The 27,323-nt window shown below is 37.6% G+C and overlaps 1 protein-coding gene across 3 annotated transcripts in view; it reads left to right on the top strand.

The window, feature by feature from the left end:
* Positions 1-27,323, top strand: part of pcnx1 (pecanex 1) — a 102,845-nt gene that overhangs the window by 25,333 nt on the left and 50,189 nt on the right. For 2 of the 3 annotated variants that reach the window (XM_028442533.1, XM_028442534.1), the window contains exons 7-13: positions 776-905; positions 4,960-5,153; positions 6,191-6,284; positions 7,577-7,634; positions 9,656-9,873; positions 20,158-20,311; positions 20,493-20,525. In XM_028442533.1, the coding sequence (XP_028298334.1) occupies positions 776-905; positions 4,960-5,153; positions 6,191-6,284; positions 7,577-7,634; positions 9,656-9,873; positions 20,158-20,311; positions 20,493-20,525 (881 nt within the window). The remainder of the gene's footprint in view (positions 1-775; positions 906-4,959; positions 5,154-6,190; positions 6,285-7,576; positions 7,635-9,655; positions 9,874-20,157; positions 20,312-20,492; positions 20,526-27,323) is intronic. The other variant, XM_028442535.1, reaches the window with a different exon arrangement.

The raw sequence follows: 27,323 nt of genomic DNA on the forward strand, positions 1-27,323 counted from the left end.
GTTCTCTCAGAGCAGGGGTCTGCAACCTGCGGCTCTGGGGCCTAATGTGGCCCTTTGACTCTTTTGCAATGGCTCCCTATAGCTTTAAAAAACGATCTAAATAAATAGTTATTTTTTTACAGAGGCTATTAATAATTAATGACAAACAGATTAATTTAACCAGAGAGAAAGGAGATTTTTGAATTGTTCGGTTGCTAACAAAACAAAAAAGCCAAAAATTATATTATATATATTTTTTTTAAAAGAAAGAAAACATAAAATGTTTTATATCTGTTGTTTTATAAATTAGTCTGAGAAGTTGTTCACAAGACTACCTTTCAGTTTTGTAAATATTGATCATAGTGTGTGAAGTCTTACTTTAGGTTAACATTTATTTGGGAGTTAGGCCATCCAGTTAAGATATATGTTGTGGTGTTGGTAGATAAAATTTGAATGAAGGAAATTTTGTTTATTTTGTATTTAGTTTCTCTCCTTGGCAGATTGCCACCTTATTGTGGTCAGGGGGTTTGTATGCCTCAGTGACCTTAAGGGCTATACCAGCAGGAGCTTAGTCTTCTGGTGGGACACCCAAGTTGGACAGGTCTGAAGTCTTTTTTGTAACAGTTCCCTCTTCTTTTGAGTTCTTATTTGTGATCAGCCGAGGCATCTAAGGTCAGTAAAGTGAGTTTTTCACTTGTCGGAAGGTTACCATGGATCGCTTTTGATTGCAGTACGCAAAGCTGATAATTTTTGTTGATGTAATGTAACAGGCCAATGATGTCTTTCATCATCACAGCCCCAGGAAGTGAAGAGACGGTGATATTTCGCCGTGAGCGTAGCACATTTCGTCGCCAGGCTGTACGGCGACGACACAACGCGGGGAGTAACCCCACCCCACCCACCTCCCTCATTGGATCTCCTCTCAGGTACGGGGGGAGTGGCTTGTGTCGACGTGTTGCATGAGCATGTTACCAGGGCATCGGCACTGCTTTGCATCTTCTGCTCTGCTTGTTTCCAACGGAAGCCTGGGGGGTGGGGGTCAAAACTCTGCATGTGATCTGTGTGCTCCTCCCTCTTCTCAGACTCCTCCCCTTTCATCCCTCTGTCACACCTTCTCATTACAGCCACCGTTTCTCTCTAATCTGCATGACTCAAAGGTCTTATCTTCTTAAACGTACAACTGCATTGTATTACACGTTTGTGGAGAGAACAATATGGATGATTTTAATCCAACATATAATCTTTATAGACTGTACAATGTACATAATGAAACTAAACAAAAAACAACTGATAATAACCTAACAAATGTAAATTGAGCAAGAAGGAGTTTGCAGACGACCGGAGCTTTGCAGCCTCCGCTACCACAATGCTAAGCATGTAAGCAGCTTGCACGGACAGCTAGCGCGGACAGTGCTAACTGCAACATGCACGCTGTGTTGCCAAAACAAAAGATGATAGGGTTCAGAGCCAAAATGAAAAAGTCCCGATGTTTTATTTCATTTATATTTTCTATTATTCTATTATTGATTGACTAATAATAATAATGCATTGAATTTTATATAGTGCTTTATCATACACAAAGCGCTTCACATTGATCTGCATTATTCTTTCACTCCACCCACGGTGGTGGTAAGCTACTATTGTAGCCAGAGCTGTCCTGGGGCAGTCTGATGGAAGCGAGTCTGTCATGGTGCACCACCAACACTCACTCGCTCACCACATTCATGCTAGGCAATGTGGGTGAAGTGCCTTGCCCAAGGACACAATGACAATAACTTGTTAGAGCTGGATTCGAACCACCAACCCTTCGGTTAAAGGACGACCCACTCTATCATTGAGTCACGGTTGCCCCGTTTGTACTGAAGTACAAATCAATATGACAGGTTGGGACTAGTAAATACAGCGGTTTGTAAATGGCTACACCTGCATTTATTCAAGTTTGTTCAAATCAATGAGTTACTTTATAAAGACACTTTGTTATATACCAATCTTTTCATCCACCACAATAATAGATTTAAATGTAAATACCTCAAGTTGAGGGCGTTGCTTCACAATTTTTAGGTGTGATTTAAGAAATGGATTAATTATATTAATTAATTACAGAGCATAATTAATTAATCACACCATTTTTTTAATATCTTGACAGCAGTAGTTTTAAAATTAAATCTTGTTTTGTTTGTCTGATATTTGGATATTTACTGGGAAAATATGGACTAGAGCTTCATGATTTAAGCTCACCACACAGCGGGGACCCACAGATGGGGGCGGACTTTTACTACAGGACAAAAAAAAGAAGCAACACATAAGTCACATTACTGATAAACCGGTGAATTGAAACATTATTAATACATAAATAAATCAACAACAAAAATGGATGTTAGGTAAAGCATGCACATGATATGTGATTAAAGAATGTTCCTTTTACTAAAAGTCAAGATACATGAATGCATTGTTTGATTAATAAAAACATAGTTAAATGAAGCACTGATATTAACCTTTAAGAAAATAACAGCTTTCAACTTACTCTTGTATTCAAAGCAGTGCATATCGATGAGTTTGATAAATTAGTCTGTTTGGGCTGACCAATGATAGGTTTATGTATGTGATGTGAATTCAATTAAAACTGTTAAAATCTCTGTTGACAACCTTTGGTGGGGTGTTGGGTAGGATAGTTCACAAAATACATTTTCACCAAATTTTAGGGGTAGCACACTTCTTCTTTATGGTGATGTTTTTTCTATTTTCTGTAACAGTGTTTGAACTGTTCTAATGTTCTCACTCATTTAGTGTAATTACAGGGGTAAACTATTAATGACCATATTTACCTTTATATAGTTTTAGTTTCTTATATCTGTGAAAGTTACACATTCATCAGTTGAGACATAACAATTTTAAAAACTGACTTTACTGACGTTATATTGGCTCAACTGTTGGTACAGACTTTCAAAATGTCTATATGAACAAGGCAAAACACAATCTGGAAAACTTTTACTGATACCATCATATTGTGACCCATCCTAATACACAGTTATTTGTGTGTTAGGGTGGTCTAGAGGTGACAAACCTTCAATAACTGTTGTGTAGTTTATAGAATGTCAACATTCAAATGGCCATAATAGGGTGGTTCACAATATAATAGTATAAAAAAAAGTTTTCAATATTTTGCCAGATCACATTTTGCCTTGTTCTTATTGATATTTTGAGCATCTCTACCAAAAATTTGGCCAATATAACGTTTATAAAGGGTGGCACACTTTTTCACAATTTTTTTTATTGCTTAACCAAAGAATGCGTAACTTTCACAGATATCAGAAACTGATATTAAGTATGGTCAATAATAGTTTCTCCCTGTATTTATACTAAATGAGTAAGAACATTAGAACAGTTCAAAAAGTATTATGAAAATAGAAAAAACATCAACATTGTGAAAAAAGTGTGCCACCTCTAAATGTGCAGTGATTGACTCCATTTTTGCTTCAGATGTTTATAAAGTCAATAGCTGCGTTTCTCTTACCCTTGGAAATCCCCAAAATCTAAAGAGGTAATGGAAATAATGGCACATACATGTAAACAGAAGAAGAGACCAGGACATTTCTTAGCATTATACTTAACAAGTTTGGATAAACCACGACTGTGGCGAATAACACGTACCACGTTCCCAAGAATTCAGTCAAATGACTCGGTTACACCGAGAGGCTCATAGAATATCCATGTCAAATTACGGCCTGATTCAATGAGCATTAATGGAGGAGTAGTCTTTTGAAAAATGGGGTTCCCGGGGGCCCCCGTGGCACATACGGAATAATGGGCCCCATTCATATAATGGTATGTGTCAATGATTCGATACCACCAACTGTCGCAATATTTGACACACAAATAAATGAGAAAATGACTTTAATTGAAATTGCCGAAAATAGCCCCCCCCTTGGGCCCCAATCGAATTGTGCTTGGCATAATTGTAATCTACGTTGAATTACCTTTGAAACGATATATCAGAAGACTATGTTCCCATAAATTTGGAAATTACCGGAAATGGAGGGTGGGGCCCCAGCCCCATTTCAAAAAACAGCTCAGAGCGTCTCATCGTATACTATTCATAGTGTTTATACCTAACTGCATTCTGATCTAACGAGAACTAACAAAGGAGAAGTCATTTGAAAAATGGGGACCTCTGGCACCCTCGTTACAGGTACAGGGTAATGGGCCCCATTTATATGTTGGTTTGTGCCAATGATTTGGTACCACCAACCGTTGTAATATCTGACTCGCAAATAAATGAGAAATCGAGTTTCTTTTTTTTCTTCTTTTGGGGCCCCAAATTAAAAATCGGGCTCCGAGCGTCGATGCGTACACATCCATAGATTATACCTACCAAATTTCAGCCCGATTTGTTCAAGAATAACACAAGAGTAGCAATTTTAACTCATGTACACAACAACAACAAAGTGAGTGGGGTTTTGAGTCCGGTAGCCCAGCCTTAAAATCATTACTGTTATGTGTTATAAAGAGGCTCTGAACGTCCATCTTTCTGCAGCAAAGTCTCACGGGATGAGATTTCATGGGAGTTACGAGGCTCCTGCTCAAAACAGCGTTCAATGGAAATACGTTCAAAGTGCAAATATACTTTGTCGACATTTAGAAATATCGCTTTTATTTTTGCAAAAGTTTGTAATGGAAACACAGCTACTGTGAACAAGGCAAAAAGCGATCTGGCCATATTTGGTGAAAATGAATTTTGTGAACCACACTGTCATAACTTCCACAAATATTCTATGATTTGATGTGTATGACATCTTTGGAAAGCTTAGAAATTACACTTTTAAAACAACAACAAGTACAAAGGACTTGTGTGGTAAAGGTGGCTGTTAGAATGACTTAAATCGTAGCCAGCTAGCATGTTTCTTCACCGCTCCTTGATGCTACCGCTAAAACAATTCCCTCCCAGCTCATCTCCTTCCACTCTCCCATCTCCTCCAACAGTCTTCAGGAGGCCCTCAGCCAGGCCTCCCAGCCTTCTACTTCCCAGGTGAAAAGTCAGCCATCCCGAACCTCATCTCAGGTGACCGTGCTGAGCACAAGCGCCTCCCTGCTGGCCAGGAACGGAAGCACACACCTGGAGGGTTCTCAGGACAAAGCTTCAACTGTTGGAGCCACCAGCTTGCAGGAGGACTTGGGTAGGGAGAGCATGAGGACCTGACGCTGTGGTTCCTTGGGTAGAGCTGTGGGGGAGATGTGACGCTCAGTGAGCCGCTGTAATCAGTCAGAGCTCAGCGCCATTATCCACGCTCCATTTATCTGTGTCTGTATCCAGTGGTTGACCTCACTTGGATGTTGATGTTGCCACATTTCTCCCCCAGTGCTGACAGCTGGTTGTGCATGTAAGGAGGCTTTTATTTGTGTCGGACATCATTGAACAACTTAACAACATAGTTTGGTTCTTTCTTCAGTGCTGCTGATGAAAGCATTAGTATTCATTTTAAGTGTGTGTGTGTGCGCGCGTGCGTGTGTGTGTGCGCTAAATGGTTCAGTCCAGGGTTGGGGTGAATTATAATTGTAATCGCGTAATTGATAATTGAGTACAATTGTGGCGTAATTATATTGCAATTTTAAAAACAACAGAAATATAGATTTTTTTTTATATCGTCACAAAAAAATAGCCAAATGTACGTGACTCCATATTTTTTTCCCACCTTTAATATTGCTTTAAGTACTAAAGCTTCACAGCTGCAGTCTTTGATGTTCCCATAAAGTTGAAAAGGATCTAGTTCACCCAGTTAATGGCTTTGTGTTGCCATTGACTCTGTAATTCTGTCTGTTTCCTCCTTAAAAAAAAAAAAAGAAAAAATGTTTTTTTTGTCTTTAATGATCGACGCATGAATCGAACTTTACCATCAAGGTTTCATTGGCTTTAATTGTTTAATTCTAGTGCTTTCTATTCCAAAGGTGCTTGTGTAGCTCATTACAGGACCCTGTGACATAAAACTCAGACCGTGCGGAAACCAGCCAATGGTTTTTCATATGAGGGAGGAAACGAGCGAGGCCCTTTTCCTCTGTGATCTCATTAGCTCAGCTCAACTTGGCAATATTGCCAAGGCTGTCTAAGTGTGTGTATGCAAACATTAAGGTTTAATGAAGTTATTCAATGCTCAGCCTGTGGGCTCCACACACACATTCACTCATTCTTTATTTCTTGTTTTCCTTGTGTCTCCAGGAAAGATCACGCCCTCCTTATACGAGGCTGGAGGATGTGACATGTCTCTGGTCAATTTTGAACCTGCAACAAGACGAGCCTCCAATATCCTATGGTTAGTGGATGCTATGATTGCCCCACATTTGAGTCAGTGGAAAATAATAGATTCTGTACATTAAAAACTAAAAGCATTTGTTTTTTAGTGTAGAAATAAAACTACTGCAGAGATGAGCTATCGTTATCACCATGATTCTTTGATCTGAGGGGCCACATTTAAAAAATGTTCAAATGTTAAGACGGGACAGAACGAAGGGTTTTGTCTGTTTCCCTGTTGTTTAGTGTATTTTCGTGTGTTTTTGGAGAAATTTTGGATATTTTTGTTGTACTCGTGTTTTTTTTTTTTGACATTTTGTTTGTTTTTGGAATCATTTTGTGTGTTTTTGTTGCCCTTTAGTTTTTATGTTGCACTTTTGTGTGTTTTTGTTGTACCTTTGCTTAATTTTGTTGTGCTTTTGTGTGTTTTCGCGTCATATAGTGTATCATTAAGTGTGTTTTTGGAGTAATTGTGGATATTTTTGTTGTACTTAGGTTTATTTTTATTGACATTTGTCATTCTGTGTGTTTTTGGAGTCATGCTGTGTATTTTTGTTTTTCTTTTGTGTGACTTTGGAAACACTTTGTGTATTTTTGCTGCACTTTTGGGTATGTTGGGAATCACTGTGTATTTGTGCTTTTGGAATAGTTTGTGTGCTTTTTTTGTACTTTTATTTTGTTCTTATTGATGGTTTAAACTAATTCTGTTAACAGTCTGCACACTTTTTCTATATATAGTAGATATGGGCAACTGGTCACATGCAGCCCTCGCTCTTAATTGTTTGTGACCCTCAAACAGCAGAAATATACAAAATGACAACAAAAAGTTACACAAAATCACTCTAGATACACAATCTGAGAACAAAAACACACTAAGTGACTGAACAACTACAAACACTCACAAAGTTAGAGAAATAATCTACAAAATGATTCCAAAAACACACAGAGTCAATGAACACACAGAAAAGTATCAAAAAGTCTCCAAAAACACACTAAAGTACAACATTACATTAATACATAAAATGACTCCAAAAACACACTAAAATGCAAGAAAAATACACAAAATAATTCCAATAACACAGAAGAGGTCAACAAACGGTTCCTTTGCCATTTCCTGTGTTAATGCTCTGTTTGGTCTTTATTCTAATGCAATAATGACAGTTGCTTGTGTCTGATCTACAGTGTGTACATGTGTGTAATAGAACGGCTGAAATCACTTTCCTTTATTTTTCTTTGCAGTCAAAACAATGGGAATTTCAAACCATTTTTGATTAGATTTCTTTAACAAACCTGGCCTTATTGTTTGCCCTGCAGGGACACCGACTCCCACCTCTCCAGTTCTACCTCAGTTCGTTTCTACCCTCATGACCTGGTGAGTACTGAACCCACGAGATACTGCTCTGATGCTTTGCCTTCACCTCTCACTGCCCACTTTATGTCTGTTTTTTTGGGTTTCATCTTTCTTTTAACCTCTTCAGCACCAACGGACCCATCCTCGGGGGTATTTCTAGCTTTTGTGACTTTCACGGGTCTAAATGTTATCAAAAATGAATGAAATCACACATTCTATACCTCTCCGTAATCCTAAGAAACTCAGCTAACCCAAAGTTAGATTAAAAGACCACAGCACACACACAAGCCCATTATGTTCAGAGGGAAAAGTCAACAACTCCGCAAACTTGGCTTTTCCCACTGCTGTGAGTCACAATGTAAAGACAGAGCTCTATAACAAGATACTACGTGACACTACAGGCTGAGCTGAATCCACTGCTATACAGGTCGGGTATGTTATGTACCAAAACAACGCCACAAAATCAGAAAAAACACAGCGGCAAAAGTCAACCATAATGACACGTTGTCTTACCATTGTTGTTTCTTATCAAAAGTTCCTCCAATGTGCATAAAACTACATGTTTTTATAAATCCAAAACGTGTGGTCACATGGGTATCTCAGTTGAAAAATCTGTCCAATGAGCGCGTAGCGCTTGTGCGTAAAATGGCAGGTTCCTCCTTTATCCAGCTCTGATTGGCCAGGGCTGAAGCCCGGTCCCATAGTGTTTGATATCACCAATTTTTACATGTTCTGGTCCTTACAATGCTGTGTCAAGCATTCTGATTGGTCAAAGCATTGCCGAATAACACCCATACATAACAGCATCAAAGAGTGAAATGAAAAACAACATCATGTATGGCACAGCAGAAACCTGAATAAAAATAGATGTGTTTATTTCAAGCCAAATTACAGGAGGAGTGTGTTAAAGTTTGAGCTGACAATTTTCAAGATTTGGCCGATTTCCCATTAACACAAAATGGGGAGTATCCCGATACAAAATAACACGATAAAAAATAAAGCATGTTTCTCATTGACTTTTTTGATCAAGAGGCCAAAACAGAAGTTTGTGAAAAATTAGAAACATTTTATTTATTTTTTTCCATATTAAATTGTCTTCACTCTGTAGGGGGAGCTAACGCGCCAATTTCTGTATTTACACATATAGCTGGTTTAGCACCGACAGTTTAACAACTGATTTACATTGGTCCAAATCAAAGTTTGTACAGTTGGTGCAAATGGGAGCATTTTCAAAAAAAAATAATTTTCGAAATGTTTTCGCCAAAATGCAAGTTATCAAAAATCCATGGATATCTTTCAGGGTGTCCCACTTCTCTAAATGATCTCCTGTGATTTTGAACCCTGTCGGTGAAACGTTGTCGGAGAAATTTGTTAAAATACAGCGTGAGCAAAAATAGCAATTTTGCAATTTTCAATTCAAGATTCTGGACTTCCTGTGTATTTTTTGGCGTGGTCTTGAATAATATTTTTTACTTGTCTTGTCATGGTCTACTTCTGTGTCAATTTTCATGATTCTACAACAAATTAATTTTTTTGGCAATTCCAATTGAATTTTGTTTTAATTTTTGAGACTCTACATAATGGTTCACTGGGTGAAAAGTAGGTGAGTTGGTTCTGAGACCGGGAAAGAAAGAAAGAAAGAATAATAATCCAACCCAATAACAATGTTTCCCCCTTTTTGAGTACCATGAACTATACATTTGTGGAAAGCGCAGGGGCATGCCTATGACATGACAGGGTCCCAGGTTACTGACGGGCACGTAGCGTTCGCATAGGCTCCTCCCCTTCCCTCGTAGTGTGGCCACTACAAGAGCAAGAGGCCCTTCGCCAGCTCATGGTGCTCGGGCCTAATGATAGGAATTATTTTGACTGACATATTAGAGTTACACACTTGTTCCCAAACTTGTGGAAAATTGGGCACAGTTGTGGCCAAGTGGGCTTTCATATGAACAGCGTCGGGGGTCCCTACGCTCACAGGGCTGGCGAGAACCCTGTATTGTCTCATTATGATTCAAAGTGTGCGATGGCTTTCCCTCCCTCAGATCCGCCTAAATCGCCTGCTGACGATGGACCCAGAGCTGCTGGAGCAGCAGGATGGAGATTTGAGCCCGGAGCTTCAGGATGCTCCGCTGGGTCAGGAGGATCCTGCAGCCTCTGCTGCTGCCGGCAAAGCCAAGCAGTACTACCGCCTATGGCTCCTCCCCTACCTATGGGTCGGCCTGCACTTTGATCGGCTCACGCTGCTCGCCCTGTTCGATAGGTGAGCGTGCACAGTCACACGTGTTAAGGTTTCATTTATTCAGACAATGGAAATTTAGTTTGATCTCCTGGCATGTTTTGAATGCCAACCATCAGTCTTCCTCAGAGCGTCTGCTGATCGCTTTGATGTGTCCTTATGAGTTGTTTCTGGGCGTGGCCAATTTGACAGATCTGTCAGGCTGGCCACGCCCCCTATCGCCTGATAGTCTCTTAGGATGACTGACAGTTGGCAGTCGAATCATGTCAGGTGATCAAAGTAAACTTCCTGAAAAACGTTGTCTGAATAAATGAAACTTTTACATTCCCACACCTGGGACTGTCTCCTTAAGTCACCATAGGGTGACAGGGGGCATGGCCAGCCTGTCAAGTTGGTCACACCCAGAAAGAACTCATAAGAACACAGCAAAGCGATGATACATAATAAACCTCAAAATGTCTAATATGTCACAGACTTCAGTAACTATAGCCTTTAAACAGAGATTGGCAACTGTTATCACAGGGGGCGGGCTCACAAACACGTGACTGTATCTGATCTGACTGTCACATGATCAACGTTCACATCAGCATTAGAATAATGTCCAATCAGAGCATTTACAGAGGAAACCACACAAAGACATTTTGTGTTTTTGTTGCCATTATTGTTTTGGTTTTTTTATGTTGTCATTTTTTGGGTTTTTGTTGTCATTTTGTGTATTTTTCTGTCATTTTGTTTGTTTTTTGAAGTTAATAGTGCATTTCCTTTGGGGACATCACTACATTAGGCCGAGGGCCATCAGTTGCTCATGCCTGGTTTAAAACCACTGAAGCCTATCAGTTGTGTTTTTGTGTCTTTTTAACAAGGTCCACACTAAAGTCATAGAATCAATTGAGGTTAAGATTTGTAAACAGGGCTGCTTTGTGTTGAATACGTTCCAGGTTGTTTTATGTGCTCTCAGGGAAACATTCAGTACACATTAGACAAAATATTGTGTTTGTCTAAGCTTTACTTGTAAATGTAAGCGTCATTTCAGGCCATGGATCGATCTCTTTTTCACTATTTTTTCTGAATGATGACATTATGAGCTGCTGGCTGTAATTTGATGATAGACAATTGATTTTTCACATTTCCTGCAGGCGATGCCACTCAGAATGCATAAAACCCAAATTAAATGAACTGAACTTCTTCCTGTTTGAAGCCACATTACAATTCTTGGTTCCTTATGAAAGCCATAGTTGTTGTATTTCAGAAAGTTATTCACTTAATCTGCTTCGTCAAAATTAATCATAAAAAAACAAAACAAACATAGAATACATATATGTAAACCTTAAATGTAAACAGAAACACTTCAACTGTGAGAGACAGAATGTGAAAACAAAAAATCCAGGAAATCACATTGTATAATTTTTAAATAATTTATTTGTATAATTGTGCAGAAAATAATTATTTGGTCAATAACACAAGTTTAACTAATTTTTTGACAGAGGTCAAACGTTTCCTGTAGATCTTCACCAGGTTTGCATACACTGTAGCTTAGGGGTGTGCCAAAATATCTATATGATCAATCAATCAATCAATCAATCTTTTATTTGTATAGCGCCAAATCATAACCAATGGTATCTCAAGACACTTTACAGTAGAGCAGTCTTAAGGACGGACTCTTCATTTTATGGATACACACATATGCATATATACGTATATACGCATACATATGTATCCCACACCCAACATGAATTCATCATGGCGGCAAGGAAAACCTTCTGTTAAGCAGCAGGAACCTTGTGTGGATCCCATTCCTATGATGAACAGCCATCCACGTTATGCTGTGTTGGGTGTGTGCAGAGGAAAGGGTGGAGACAGAGTTGTTGAGACTCTGTAACTCCACACTGAGGATCCCACGGACCTGCAAGACAAAAGCCAGAAGGAGTACAGGAGCAAACACACAAGGGAAGAAGCAGACATAGAGGGAGTGTTTGAGAGAGGAATGGGACCCTCTCCGGTCCCTCTCTAACCTAAATGACCTTTCTATTAACGCCCTCTCCAACCTCTCTCCAACCGAGCATGCCAGACCCCCCCACCGGCAGTCTATGCCTATTGCATCATAACTATGAGCTATGAGCTGGTTCCTAACTAAAAGCTTTACCAAAGAGGAATGTTTCGAGCCTAACCTTAAAGGTAGAGAGGGTGTCTGCCCCCCGAACCGTGGTTGGTAGATGGTTCCAGAGAAGTGGGGCCTGATAACTGAAAGCTCTTCCTCCTATACTACTTTTCGAGACAAATGGAACAACGAGTAGTCCAGCATTTTGAGAGCGTAGTGTTCTGGGGGGATTGTATGGCACTACAAGCTCCTTGAGATAGACTGGTGCCTGTCCATTTAGGGCTTTATAAGTGAGAAGAAGAATCTTGAATTCTATTCTATATTTTATGGGAAGCCAATGCAGAGAGGCTAGTACAGGAGTAATGTGATCTCTTCTCCTAGTTTTAGTCAGTACACGTGCTGCAGCATTTTGAACCAGCTGAAGTGTCTTAAGCGACTTGCTCGGGCAGCCTGCTAAAAGAGAATTACAATAATCCAGTCTAGAGGTAACAAAAGCATGGACTAGCTTTTCGGCGTCGCCCTGAGACAGGATAGATCTGATTTTAGCAATGTTACGGAGATGAAAGAAGGCAGTTCTTGAAGTTTGTTTTATGTGAGAGTTGAAGGATAAATCCTGATCAAATAGAACCCCAAGGTTTCTAACAGTTGTGTTTCGTGCCAGAGTAATGCCATCTAGGGCAGTTAAGCTAGCATAGGTTTCTCTAAGGTGTCGTGGGCCCAGTACAATGACCTCAGTCTTGTCTGAGTTAAGAAGAAGAAAATTTTGGTCCATCCAGGCCCTAATGTCCTTTAGACAGGCCTCAAGTTTAGATAGCTGATTTGTCTCACCTGGCTTCATTGATACATACAGTTGGCTATCATCAGCATAGCAGTGAAAGTTAACAGAGTATTTTCTCATAACATTACCAAGGGGGATCATATAGATACAGAAGAGGATTGGACCAAGCACAGAGCCCTGAGGAACCCCGTAGCTTACTTTAGTGTACACAGAAGACCTATTATTCACGTGTACAAACTGGTACCTATCAGATAGGTAGGACTTAAACCAGTTTAGGGCAGTCCCTGTGATTCCAAGTAATTCCTCTAATCTCTCTAGTAGAATATAGTGATCTATAGTGTCAAAAGCTGCACTAAGATCTAATAAAACCAGCACTGAGAGTCGTCCTTCATCTGAAGCCCAGAGTAGATCATTAGTTACTTTAACTAAAGCAGTCTCTGTGCTGTGTTGAGCTCTAAAACCTGACTGGAAGTCCTCGAACAGGCTGTTGTTTTGAAGGAAGTCACAGAGCTGAGCCGCCACAACTTTCTCAAGAATCTTTGAAATAAAAGGAAGATTAGATATAGGCCTGTAGTTTGCTAAAGTGCTGGAATCAAGAGTAGGTTTTTTGAGAAGGGGTTTGATTACAGCTACTTTAAAGGACTGTGGCACGTAGCCTATTGATAGGGATATATTTATTGTCTCCAACAAAGATGGGCAGACCAGGGGAACAACTTCTTTAAACAGCTTAGTTGGGATCGGATCTGAAAGGCAGGTCGATGGTTTGTAGGATGAAATAATAGAGTTAAGTTCCTGAAGTCCTATATGTGTGAAACAGTTTAGGTTAGGCCTATTTACATTTAATGGTACAGCAGGCCCAGGTGAAGGCAGGGAGTGGCTAATTTTATCTCTAATCTTATGAATTTTATCGTTAAAAAATGTCATAAAGTCCTCACAGCTGAGGGCTAGCGGAATCATGGTCTCAATAGAGCTCTGACTTTGTGTTAGCCTGGCGACAGTGCTGAAAAGGTACCTCGGATTATTTTTATTTTCTTCAATTAGTGAGGAATAGTATGTAGATCGACTATGTCGTAAGGCTGTCATGTATTTACTATGGCTTTCTTGCCAGAGTATTCGTGACTCCTCTGTTTTATTGGAGCGCCACATTCTCTCTAATTTACGGGTTGTTTGTTTGAGTGTGCGAGTTTCAGAGATTAACCACGGAGCTTTCCTCTGACGTTTAACACTAGAAGTCCCACAGAGGTGTCAAATGAACTTTTTACCTATAAAACCCAGAGAGGGGTCATTTGACCCAAAGGATTTGAGCTAACGCCTGTCCTCAGCTGCTTTTGTCATGTCAATGAGGCAGTAAGTGTCGCACCACAGGAGGGGCCCTGCATCCTGGGTTCAGGAAGAATTTCAGTTAATATATAGTTATATACAGTTGCATTGATATTTTAACTCTTTTTGGGTTTTTTTACATGTGTTAATGGACTATGTAAGAAATATATATTTAAAATTCTCATAAGGTGGAGGCTTTAACCCTCTATGACACAGCAACCTTTTTTCCTGATTTTGTCATTTTTTGTATAACATCTACAATTTTTCTGGTTACTTTTTTATTTTTAAATGCCAACATTCCAACATAAGCTTCATTCAAAAACAACACAAAAATTATTTGTTTTTAATGACTGTGTGGTGGAAGCAGTCAGCTATTTATTCCCCACAGCACAAAAGGCTGCATGAAAATAGGCTATTCCTATAGGTATGGAAATGATCCCAGCTCCTCCCTACCCCACCCCAACCTGTGAACATACTCTGAACACATTCTGAACATGCAGTGATTTCATCAAAGTTCATAAATTCTGATGCACATCAGTGTCTTGACCAGGTTGTGAAGGGATTGTGATAATAAAAAATAAAAAAAAGATAATTTTACACTATGGCCCTTATTATACAGTTTATTGTTGAGAGGCACACCCAGGTTCTTGAAGTGCTCAGTAACAATGTCCTTACTGGATTTGTCTCAGGCCCCATTTACACTACACATTAAATCTGCTGTTTTTTTTGCCCTCAAGTGACTCTGTTTCTTTCAATGTTTGTAGTCTGTGTTTGTTCTCCCCCAGCATCAAGCAGAACGAGTTAATAAACGGGGCATTGTGACTTTAACTTCCAGGGTACTTCCCCCTAACATTCCAGACTTCCATTGTTAGAGTCAGGCTCTCCCCCCTGCTGATTTCTCAGGTGATTCATTTACAAATGAATAGATACAAATTGTAGCCATCAGAGTCGTCAGTTTGGTCCTAGAGTTCATTTGACCCTGCTCTGGGACTTCTGGGGGGATATAGAAATCCCTGGGACTTCTAGTGTTAATAGTTTTTTCCCTCAATGGGGCAATTGAGTCTAAGGTGGATTTTAGTAGACTAGCAGAGCTATCGACAAGCAGATCCAGTTGAGAGGGGTTATAATTAATATCATAGTTATTTATTGGATGGTGCACTGAGTTTAAGGCAGCAGGAATGGCCTCTTTAAATTTAGCCACAGCACTATTGGACAGATTTCTACTCGTAACTATTTTATTGCACAGTGCGAGATCCTCTAGGATAATGTTAAAAGATATTAAAAAGTGATCTGATAGCAGATAATTTTCAGGGTAGACTTTTAGTTCATTAATATCAAGGCCATATGTTAGAACAAGATCAAGAGTATGATTTAAACGATGAGTAGCTTCATTAATAGTTTGAAAAAAGCCAACTGAGTCTATTAGGGACATAAAGGCTGAGCTCAGGCTATCACTATCTTTGTCAACATGGATATTAAAATCTCCTACTATCAGTATTTTATCAGAACTGAGGACTAAGTTTGATATAAAGTCAGAGAATTCTGATAGAAATTCAGAATAAGGGCCTGGAGGACGGTAAATTATCACAAATAAGACTGGCTGGCAGGTTTTTGATTCGGTATGAGATAAATTTAGAACCAGGCTTTCAAAGGAAGTGTAACTGGCCTTTGGTTTAGGATAGATTAGGAGAGAGGAATGATAAATAGCTGCTACACCACCTCCACGGCCTATGTCTCGTGGCATATGAGTATTTAAATGACTGGGAGGAGTGGCTTCATTTAAACTAACATATTCATCTTGATACAGCCATGTTTCAGTTAAACAGAATAAATCAAAGTTATTTTCTGAGATAAGGTCATTTACTAGTAGAGATTTGGATCTCAGTGATCTAATATTTAATAGAGCACATCTAATGGTTTTATGTTTTGGTGTTTCTAGATTTGAGATTTTAATTTTTTTCAGATTTTTATAATTGATAGCTCTTGTATTTGATTTTATGTTAAAATCATTGTGAAATTTGGGTCGGGGGACAGACACCGTCTCCATAAAATAATATTCACCACCATCACAACAGTTGTCATGGCGATGAACACAGCTATCATAATAGCAATGGGAGGGAAACTGTCCTAAGGCAAGCGCAGAGGGGCGTGGAGGACTCCCCTCTGTAACATGGTCTCATTCATGAGATGTCATAACAGTGACTGTGCCATGTTTTCTGATAGTAGAGATGCTTCCTCCAAAGTAGGGTGGATTCCATCTCTTCCTATCAGGTTCGGTTTTCCCCAGAAGGATCTCCAATTATCAATGAAGCCCACCTCGTTTTCTGGGCACCACCTCGATAGCCAGCGGTTAAATGATGACATGATATATTGCAATATTTTGTCTTGTGGTACAATATCGATACACTGGCGCCAAATATCGTTTTTTTTTTTTTTTCCTTTTAACACAAGTTAAGTACTAAACACTAGTTAAATGTTTTCAAGTTTACAAAGAACAAATTGATATTAGCATTAGCACTGAAATGTATGTGCAGTCATGCAGGTTTAAGGTAAACTTTACACATGGTGGTATGTATAAGTTCAAATGTGTGCCCAGGTTTTCATCGACCACCCAGTTGTTTATATTATAATGAACTGACTGAAATGTTTATTTTTCATATGCAGTGAAATTTTGTAGTTTTCATAAAACAAGTTAATTCTGCCTGTGAAGCAGAACTGATATGTGTCCATGTTTACAGAAGTTAATAATACTATCACTGAAATGAGCATTTTCTGCGTTCATTTTGTTTTTAATGATTCCAAGGTAAATTGCACAAACATCATTAACAATATTTTGGTGAACCATTATTTTGTATCAGTCATCTCTTAAAGACTTAAACTTAACACAAGGACATGTGACTAGTTGTGGTCAGTGTGTGTTAAGAAGCGCCACTGTGCAGTTTACACTTTGTTTTACGTGGCTGTCATTCATGTGAAATTGATTGACAATGTTTTATAATTCCTGTGAAATGGATTCAGTGCAGTCGATAAATTCTGAATTTGTTCAGTGACACAGATATCGTAATGTATAGTGGATGAAATTACCGGCGATATATTGATGACTGCAGAATCACTGTATCGTGATAATATTGTTATCGTGGGCAAAAAATAAATACATTAAAAATTGTGATTTATCGAATCACTAGGTACCTGGTGATACCCAGCCCTACTGTAGTTGGTAGTTTGGCCCATTCTTTCATGTCGATCTTCTCTCGAGCTGTGATGTTTTGGGGCTGTTCCTGGGCAACACAGACTTTCAACTCCCTCCACAGATTTTCTATTGGGTTGAGGTCTGGAGACTGGCTTTGTTGCCCGGGCTGTGTTACACATGTCTGTATTACAGATGTCTACATTGCGGATGTCTGTATTACAGATGTCTACGTTACGGATGTCTGTATTACAGATGTCTACGGATGTTTACGTTACGGATGTCTGTATTACAGATGTCTTTATTACAGATGTCTATGTTACGGATGTCTGTATTACAGATGTCTACGTTACGGATGTCTGTATTACAGATGTTTATGTTACGGATGTCTGTAATACAGCTGTCTATGTTACGGATGTCTGTATTACAGCTGTCTATGTTACGGATGTCTGTATTACAGATGTCTGTTTTACGGATGTCTGTATTACAGATGTCTGTGTTACGGATGTCTGTATTACGGATGTCTATGTTACGGGTTTCTGTCTTACGGATGTCTGTATTACAGATGTCTACGTTACGGATGTCTGTATTACAGATGTCTGCATTACGGATTGTAACACAGACATATCAGATATGTGTTACACATGTGTGTGTGTTACACATATGTGTTGCAGAAGTATGTGTTACCGATGTCTGCATTACACATGTCTGCGTTACGGATGTATATGTGGCAGAAGTATGTGGTACACATGTCTGTGTTACACATGTCTGCATTACGGATGTCTGTGTTCCACATGTCTGCGTCACCGATTGTATGTGTTGCAGATTTCTGTTGCACTTGTTTTACATGTTCTTGTTGCAGATATCTGTGTTACAGATGTCTGTGTTGCAGATGTGTGCATCACAGATGTATGTATTACACTTGTCTGTGTTACACATTTCTCTGTTACACATGTTTGTGTTGCAGATGTGTGTATCACAGATGTATGTTACACTTGTCTGTGTTACACATTTCTCTGTTACACATGTCTGTGTTGCAGATGTGTGTATCACATATGTATGTGTTACACTTGTCTGTGTTACACATTTCTCTGTTACACGTCTGTGTTGCAGATGTGTGTATCACAGATGTATGTGTTACACTTGTCTGTGTTACACATTTCTCTGTTACACTTGTCTGTGTTGCAGATGTCTGTCCTGAATATGAGAGCACAACGGCTGTGTTTGTGGGTTGGATCAGTTATTTCTGTCTACAGTCTCCCTTCTGTCTGCTTCCTGCTTAATGACCCATCACTCCATGCTGCCAGGCAGCCACTTAGCAATTAGAGGGATTAACGGTGCTGCAGCCTCGGCTTTCTTCTACCCTGTAAAATGGGGCCATTCAAACACTTTTGTTTTTGCTCCCATTTTTCATGAGCTGAACTCAAAGATCTAAAACAATTTCTTCATACATAAAATAACAATTTTTCACAAATATTGTTCACAAATCTGTGTTAGTGACCACTTCTCCTTTGCAGAGATAATCCATCCCACCTCACAGGTGTGGCATATGAAGATGTTGATGAGTCTAATTATAAAGGAAGTGAAGTTTATACTTGGATGTAATTTAAAAAAAAAATTATAATGATGAAAGCACTTTTTAGATAATTAAAACAGATATAAAACTATAGAAGGAACACAACCGGGTTAAGACTGCTATCCGGCGTTTCTGAGAAATGTCTCGATCTCCCGCCCGAAACAGCTTCACTTCCTCCCACTGCCTCTGCAATCTACCAGAAGCCACGCCTCTGCTTTTCTGCACTTGCATCGCGGAACATAACAAGGTCGCATTGATATACGTCTATGGGTCAGATAGGAGCTAAAATCATATTTACTTGTTTGCTGTTAAGACTCGCGGCCTTGTTTCCGTGCACAGTTCCGCATTCACTTTGATTGATTGTCTCAAAAACAGGAAGTTGAAGCCTATTGGCTGGGCGCACTCGGTGATCGTTTCCATTTGTATAGTGGTCTATAGGACGAAGGAGGGACTTGTATACGCTAATGTATATGAATGACCACTGGCAGTAGACCATAGTAAAGGACTAGTTAGGTATTGTCATGGCAAATTTGCGGTTGACCTCATTTGGAGACATGATTTATTGCTCTTGTTGAATGATGGAGTCCAGTCGAAGCATGATGATTTTATTTTATTTATTTATTTTATTTATTCAGTTTATTTCCGACATGGTTACATTCACTTTTTTTTTTCATTTTTTTTTTTTCTTTTTTGTACATGCCGAAAAAAGTCACCCAGTATCTGTCCTTGATAGTGTGTGTGCGTGTATATCTGCATGTGAGTTTGCACATGCAGATACAATACAATCTAACTGGATACAATACAATATAACATGACTCAGCTGCTCAAAAGTGTAAAGAGTAATGCAGTCATCATGTTTTAAAACATGACAAATTGTACACATGAACACACATTTGATGATATGATGATGAATATAATAATTGCCATAACAGTATTTTTTCACATTTCAAAAGAATCATACATAAACATAGATTTCTCAGAAACTCCGGATATCAGCTTCACCCATAATATATTTTTCCTATAAATTCAAATTTCAGCACATAAATAATAGTTATTTTACCCACTTTATTAACAGGCTTCTGTAGTATAGAATATTGCTTTAGAAATCTGTCTGAGACAATTTATTTATTTATTTATTTATTTGCACAATTTAGAAATTTGTATATAAAGACAAAAATTAGAAATAAAAGTGTAACAAACACTAGCTCAACATAGCAATAACAACGGAACTGTTTAAGAGCTGTAACAAATGTGTGTTACATATGTGACCCAATGCTGTTCTTTCCTTGATGTTTTTCAAAGATGACTTCTTTAGAAAGCTCTAAAGTGTGTGGCTTTGTTTTTCTCAGGAATCGAGAGGTTCTGGAGAACGCGCTGGCCGTGCTGCTGGCGGTCCTCGTGGCCTTTCTGGGCTCGGTGCTGCTCGTTCACGGCTTCTTCACTGACATCTGGGTCTTTCAGTTCTGCCTTGTCATTGCAAGTTGCCAGTACTCCTTATTAAAGGTGAGTACGTATTGTTTTCATCTGTTTAATCATGATGTATAAGTTACAGAGCGACGATTATAAAGACTGAAGTAAAAAAAATAAAAAGCCAAAAGTTTCTGCTGATGTTTTTTTCCAATTAGACGTAAACAAATCACTTTGTGTTTGTTAAATAAAAGTTTAATGTGCTTTTTTCGGGCAGAGTGTTCAACCAGACTCTTCCTCTCCACGTCATGTAAGTATTCATCAGCTAAACCACTTGTCAAACTTGAGGCCTGGGGGCCAAATCCTTTCCTTTAAAATATCCATGTTTCCCCCAGGGTAAAATTAAAAATGGTGGGGAAGACATGTATCGTTGTGTAAATGACTAAATGATTTAGTTGTGGACATATCACTAGGGTTGCAAAAGGGGCGTAAAATATCTGGAAAATTTCCACGGGAACTTTTAGCTAATATTCCAAAAATTTTAACCTTTAATGAATTTTTTTTTTCTAAATTAAGCAGAATTTGGGCGTAATTTTAAATCACTGTATTAACCCAGACATGAATATTGGCATCCATGCAAAATAACACACTTAACATAACATTTCACAGATTTATTTGGAAGTAGAACTTAACAATTCTTCAAGTGGAGTTTCATTGAATTTGTCATAAATTCAATGAAACTACAATATCTGCAGGGGTCGGCAGTTTTTCCATGCCTGTACAACATGATGGAAGTCATTTTTGCTCTCAGATTGTTGAAAGAAACCTAATTTTTCCAAAATCCTCAAATTATTTGACAAGATTTCCCCAAATTAAATAAATATAGTCGCTAATTGTCACCTATTGCTTGGATATTGTCGGTGCCTTTTATACTACATACTTCTATATAATTTTTACCTGGAAATGCAAAGTAGCACTACTGTTGAAATTGTTCGATTTAACATAGACTGTTCACATTACTAATGATTAGTCACATATGTCTCTTGAAATCCGAAAACATACTTTTTTTTTTTTTTACTATTTTCATTGGCCCATAACTGCATGTGGGAAAGTAAAAAAATAAATCTAATCTGTTTTGATTTATAGTATAAAGCAGGGGTCATCAACACGGGCACCAGGTAGCCCGCATGGACCATGTGATGGGCCCTCAGGAGCTCTAGTTACCAATGAGCTCCATCTATAATCTGAATTACTTTCCAGGATTCAAATCAATAAAGATTAATACATATGACAGATGTAGTTAGTACTTAGTAGAGTTAAGTACTTATGCTCCTGATAAAGTTTTAGTATTAGATTTAGTGCTGTCAAGTGATGAAAAAAAATGGTGCGATTAATTTATTAATCTTTAATTAAGTAATCTAATTGATCTCTTTTTTAATCACACCTAAAAATCGCTAAGACATGCCCTCAACTTGAGTTATTTTTTATTTAAATTACAATATTGTGGCAGATCAAAGGATTGATATATAACAAAGTGTCTTTATATTATTAAAGTATATTTATGTGAGACTAGTCGCAAGAGCTGCTGCACCTTTAGTTTGATCATCAGGGTGATGTGTACTCATGTCAATCTCCCAATAATTGAAAATACAAATGAAAAAAAACATTAAGACTTTCGCATTTTGGCTCTCAACTAGGGCTGGGCGATATATCGAATATACTCGATATATCGCAGCTTGTAGTCTGTGCGGTGTTGAAAATGACCATACCGTTAAACTCGCGGACTTTTTTTTTTTTTTTTTTTTTGATTTTTTTTTTTTTTTTTTTTTGAAATGTCATCTTAATGACAACATGCACAAAAGGGCACTATTTGTTTTAAAATATTGTAGTGGCATTATGTACAAAAAGTGCACTTTAATTTTGTGTTTTGAAATGCCATGTGAGTTGCATCCTGCACTAATGTCTTGTTTTGAAATGTCTCTGTGACAATTTTGCACAGAACGTGCACTTTCTGTTGACAATTTTATGTTTGAGCCACTCACTGTTTAATAAATACAGTTATGTCAACTTTGACTTAGTTGTGATATCCCCTTTTTTGCATGAAAGTTTAAAATTGGCATATATTAATGCAGTATGATCAAGAATGTTTTAATGTAGACATATAGAATCATCATACTGGTGTGATTTTGTGCATCAAAGTGTTAATTCAAGGGTAATGCAAAATATCGAGATATATATCGTGTATCGTGACATGGCCTAAAAATATCGCGGTATTTATAAAAGGCCATATCGCCCAGCCCTACTCTCAACTCTGTCATCTTGTACAGCTTTGGCAACACCGAGCATGTTGCGGTTAGCACTGTCCGAGTGTCCGCTCTAACTGTTAGTGCTAGCTGCTACATGTTTAGCATTGAGGTGATAGTGGAAGCTGCGAAACTCCGGTGATAAGGCAAACTCTTTCTTGCTCGATTTGCACACAACTAGGCTTGTGTTTTACATCCAGTGTTTTTATTTTGGCCAAAATTAACGCAAACGAAGCTGAGAAGGTCGGCAGTCTCCTGTCTTGTATCGTAGCCGGTGCATCAGTATTATGGGCATACTGGTGTCACGGCAAATTTGCGGTTGACCTCATTTGGAGACATGATTTATTGCTCTGGTTGAATGATGGAGTCCAGTCGGAGCATTGGTGAATTTATAAAAAAGATTTATTATAAAATTAAATGAAAAAGGAGTAAAAAAGAAGCTTCCATCCTGAAAGAATGAAAAGCAGGCCCCAACAAGGATGGTCAAAAGGCTCCTGGCAGAGCAAAAAGGCAAGACTCACTAACTAACAGTTTCACAGCTTAAGCTTTTATACAGATAACAGAAAAAGTTCCACCCTGAGGTGAGGAGAAGGAGGGAGTCAGATGCCCCACAGTGGAAACGTTTGAGGATGATGAAGACGTGTATATTATGAGGAAGATTGGGCGCCACTCTTATCTATCCTTGATAGTGTGTGTGTGCGTGTATATCTGCATGTGAGTTTGAGTTTGGCCTTCAGCAGAGACTCTGTGTTGCACTGAGTACAATACGATCTGTACTGTTTAATCTAACATGATTCAGCTGTTCAAAAATGCAAAGAGTAATGCAGTCATCATGTATTAAAACATGACAAATTGTACACATGAACATACATTTGACGATATGATGATGAATATAATAATTGCCATAACACTGGGAACTCTTGAAATGAGAAAGGCTCCGCACTGTTTGGAGTGCAACAAAAAGCGATTTTCAACATAATTTTTTTTAGCGTGTTATTTATCCTTGTAATTAATTAATTGCAATTTAGGCGTTAAATAAATTAACCATCTTTAAATGTTTATTTTCACGAAAACATTGTGACCAATGTTTTTAAGTGTTTCAGATTTAGTCTATGGTCAGTGGTATGTTATATATAATATGATAGATTTAAAATATTTTTTTTTTTGGATTTTTGTAAAATACGACATAATTGTTATCTTTTACAAATGTTACATGTTATACAATCAGTTAAAAATGAAACAATTGCATACATTAGGAGAAATGAAGTGGTGCATGTTGGAACTTAAACATTTCCTACATTTTTAAGCTACTGCTCGCCTTCCTTTTCTAACTGGTAGCCCTTCAGACTATAGAATACCTATGAAGTAGCTCACAGGTTCAGAAAGGTTGGTGACCCCTGATGTGCCTATTGAATAATTTTGGAACAATTGGTAAAAATGTCAGGATTTTTGAGACCGAAGTGCCTGGGCTATTTGTTGAAATGTCATAGAATGACTCATCCAAAACTAAGACTAAAACAGACTTTTCCTTTCAAAATGAACACTAGTGTTTTCCTTTTTGTGAATACTTGTTGATAACACTGACTGGTACAGTGCCCGTAGGAAGTATGCATTCATGTGGGAGCATATGTGGTTTAATGTAATCATTCTGTTTTTTATCTTTCTGTTGTCTTTTTGTGCATTTTTTTGCATAATTATTGTTTTTTGTTGCCATTGTAGTGTGATTCTGGAGTCATTTGGTGTATTTTTTGTATAAATATTGTTTATTTTTTGTTTTATTTTACTCATTTAGTATATTTTTATTATAAATACTGTGTGTGTGTCTCTCCATCCATCTCCTCCATGCGTTATCTCTCGCGCACGTCTTGCACATAATCCGTTGCAGGTTGTTAAGAGAGACACAGAAGTACCACGAAAAATAAACGTTTTGCAACACCAAAGTTGCAACTCTCTAAACGGCTCTGTGTGAGTTCAGTATTTTCATCTCGTTGTAGTGCACGAACGTGCATCAGCTGTGTGTGTGTTTACATTGTAGCTGCTAGCATCTTTCTTAGCACATAGAATAATATAAGAAAGACTCACCCTTGCGCAGAACAAACAATCATAGTGGAGCCGTGTTGTGGACCCATTATTATTATTATTATAATTACTTCAGCCACTGCTTGTTACAGAAAAACTTAACATTGACGCTAAAACATTTTGCAAATACATCTTGAGTCGCTGTCAATCTTTACCTCATACAAAACCACAGTACGTCAGTTAAATCAACTATTCATCAGCATGCATGGCTATACTGTACACCCCCTCGACCAACAGAGAAAGTCCAGTGCCACCACTGGATAAGTTTGTGTAGAGCCCTGATAATAATAAAGATGATGATACGAATATAATAGTATTAGCGAAAATAGTAATAGTAATGGTTATAATGATAATAATAATAATAATAATAATAATAATAATAATAATAATAATAATAGTAATAATAGCAATAACAAAGTAATAAAATAAGAATCTAGTAACAATAATACGATAAAAAACAATAAAGAAAATATTAAATAATGATTTTGTAATATGATGATAATATAGCAATGCTAATAATACAATGAGAATACCAGTAACTATAATATAAAATATTAATAATTAAAAAGGAGTTTTAAAATATAATGGTCATAATAATGCCTATAACATTAATACAGTAGTAGTACAATTATACAATAATAATAATAATAATAATAATGGCAATAACAAAATAACAAAGAGAATCCAGTAACTGTAATACAATAATAAAAACAATAATAAACATAAAATAATAAGGTAATAGCAATAATAATAATAATACAATGAGAATACCAGGAACTATAAGATAAAAGAATAATAAACAAAGAATAATATAAGAAGAATAACAACAATACAGTAGTAGTACAATTAGATAGAGATATAATATTAATAGTGAAAGTAGTAATAGTAATGGTTATAAAAATAATAAATAAGAATATAAGAATAACAATAATAAAGTAGTAGTACAATTAGATAGGGGTATAATATTAATAGTAGAAGTAGTAATAGTTATAATAATAGCAATAAAATATAATGATAGTCCAGTAACTATAATACAATAATAAAAAAACCAGTATAAAATATCAAGGTAATATCAATAATACAATGAGAATACCTGTAACTATAAGCTAAAACAATAATAAGAAAGACTAATATGTAGTCACATCATTCATCTCTCCTTCTTTGGATGCAGCGTCTAGGTGTATTACCTCGAGCACCATGTGATAAGCTTTAGCTTAGCTTAACTTTCTTAACTGCCGACATTAGAACTATGTGCATGTTAACACGGACTTTGCATGTTTTTCCGGGGATTTTCCCTGTGCGCTATAAATGACTTGACTGCTGCAGCATGTGATGCTCTGCTCCGGAGTAAAATCCTCACGTGTTTTTGTTTTGCTTATGTGGTGTAAATATGAGCATTTATAATGCTGTATTCACGGATAAAAATGCATGTTTACTTACCAGAATAGTACGTCCAGAAACAATAATCATAGTGGAGCTGTGTTGTGGACCCTTACGTTCACAAAAACGTTGTGAGTTCGTGACCCAAGATTTAAAGGAAGTTTGGAATCACGGGAATAATATTAAATAACTATGAAATATTAACTTAAATGACATTTAGTGGTACAAAACATTTTTAATATTGACCTTTTTTTTTTTAACCCCAACAAACTGCAACACCGTGACTTTATGAACCCGGAACCGGCAGTAGCGCGGTCAACACTGCGCTCTTACTGATGGAGCCGTAATTATAAAATATCGTTTTGCAACACCAAATTACTCTAAAATAAGATTGATTAACGTGGATGCCGATAGATTTTTTTTTTTTTTTAGATGTCGCAGTTGATCACTGTTCATCTGTTTCGCCATCAAAATGGATACCGGAAGGCGAATCAACTGTGATCAAGATGGATTGAAGTCGTCTCTCAACATATAGTGTGCTAGTGCCCCCTTACACTATGCGGTCAAAAGCTGCCGTCCAGAAGTGAAATAAAATGAAAATAAACTTTTTGAAATGACCAAATCACTCCAAAATAACAGATACACACACTTGGGGTATTTGGAACCCGTTGACTAAGTTTCAGGTCGAACTCGCACCGCGTCGGGGAGATATTTGCTCCACACACACGCATCCACACAGACGTCCCTTGCTTTTTAGTTAGACTAGTACAGTGCCCGTCGGAAGTATGCATTAATGTGGGAGCATAAGGGCTATAATTGCGTATTTTTGTATCTTTCTGTTTTGTTTTTGTGTATTTTTTGTATAATTTTTGTTTTTGTTACTCATTTTTATATTTTTTTTCTTTGATGTATTTTTCTGTAATGTATGTTTTTGGAGTCATGTGTATTTTTCTCTATGTTGTCTTTGTGCATTTTTTGTATAATTATTGTTTTTTGTTGCCATTGCAGTGTGATTCTGGAATCTTTTTGTATCTTTTTTAGTGTAGTTTTGTGCATTTCTGTTGTTATTTTGTGTATTTTTTATAAATATTTAGTTTTGTGTATTTTGAGTCATTTTCATGTTTGTTGTTGTTTGGTGTATTTTTCTGTAATGCGTGTTTTTTGGAGTAATCCTGTGTATTTTTGGAGCCTTTTTGTATATTTTAATGCATTTCTGTTGTCATTTTGTGTACTTTTTGGATAAATATTTTTCATATTTTTGTTGTTTGGTGTATTTTTCTGTTTATGAGAGACTCTGTGACTCTCTACCTTAGACACAAATCTCCTCCGTTGGTTCTCTCTCATAC

The sequence above is a fragment of the Gouania willdenowi genome, unplaced genomic scaffold, assembly GCF_900634775.1.
Source record: "Gouania willdenowi unplaced genomic scaffold, fGouWil2.1 scaffold_55_arrow_ctg1, whole genome shotgun sequence".
In the NCBI taxonomy this organism is placed as follows: Eukaryota; Metazoa; Chordata; class Actinopteri; order Blenniiformes; family Gobiesocidae; genus Gouania; species Gouania willdenowi.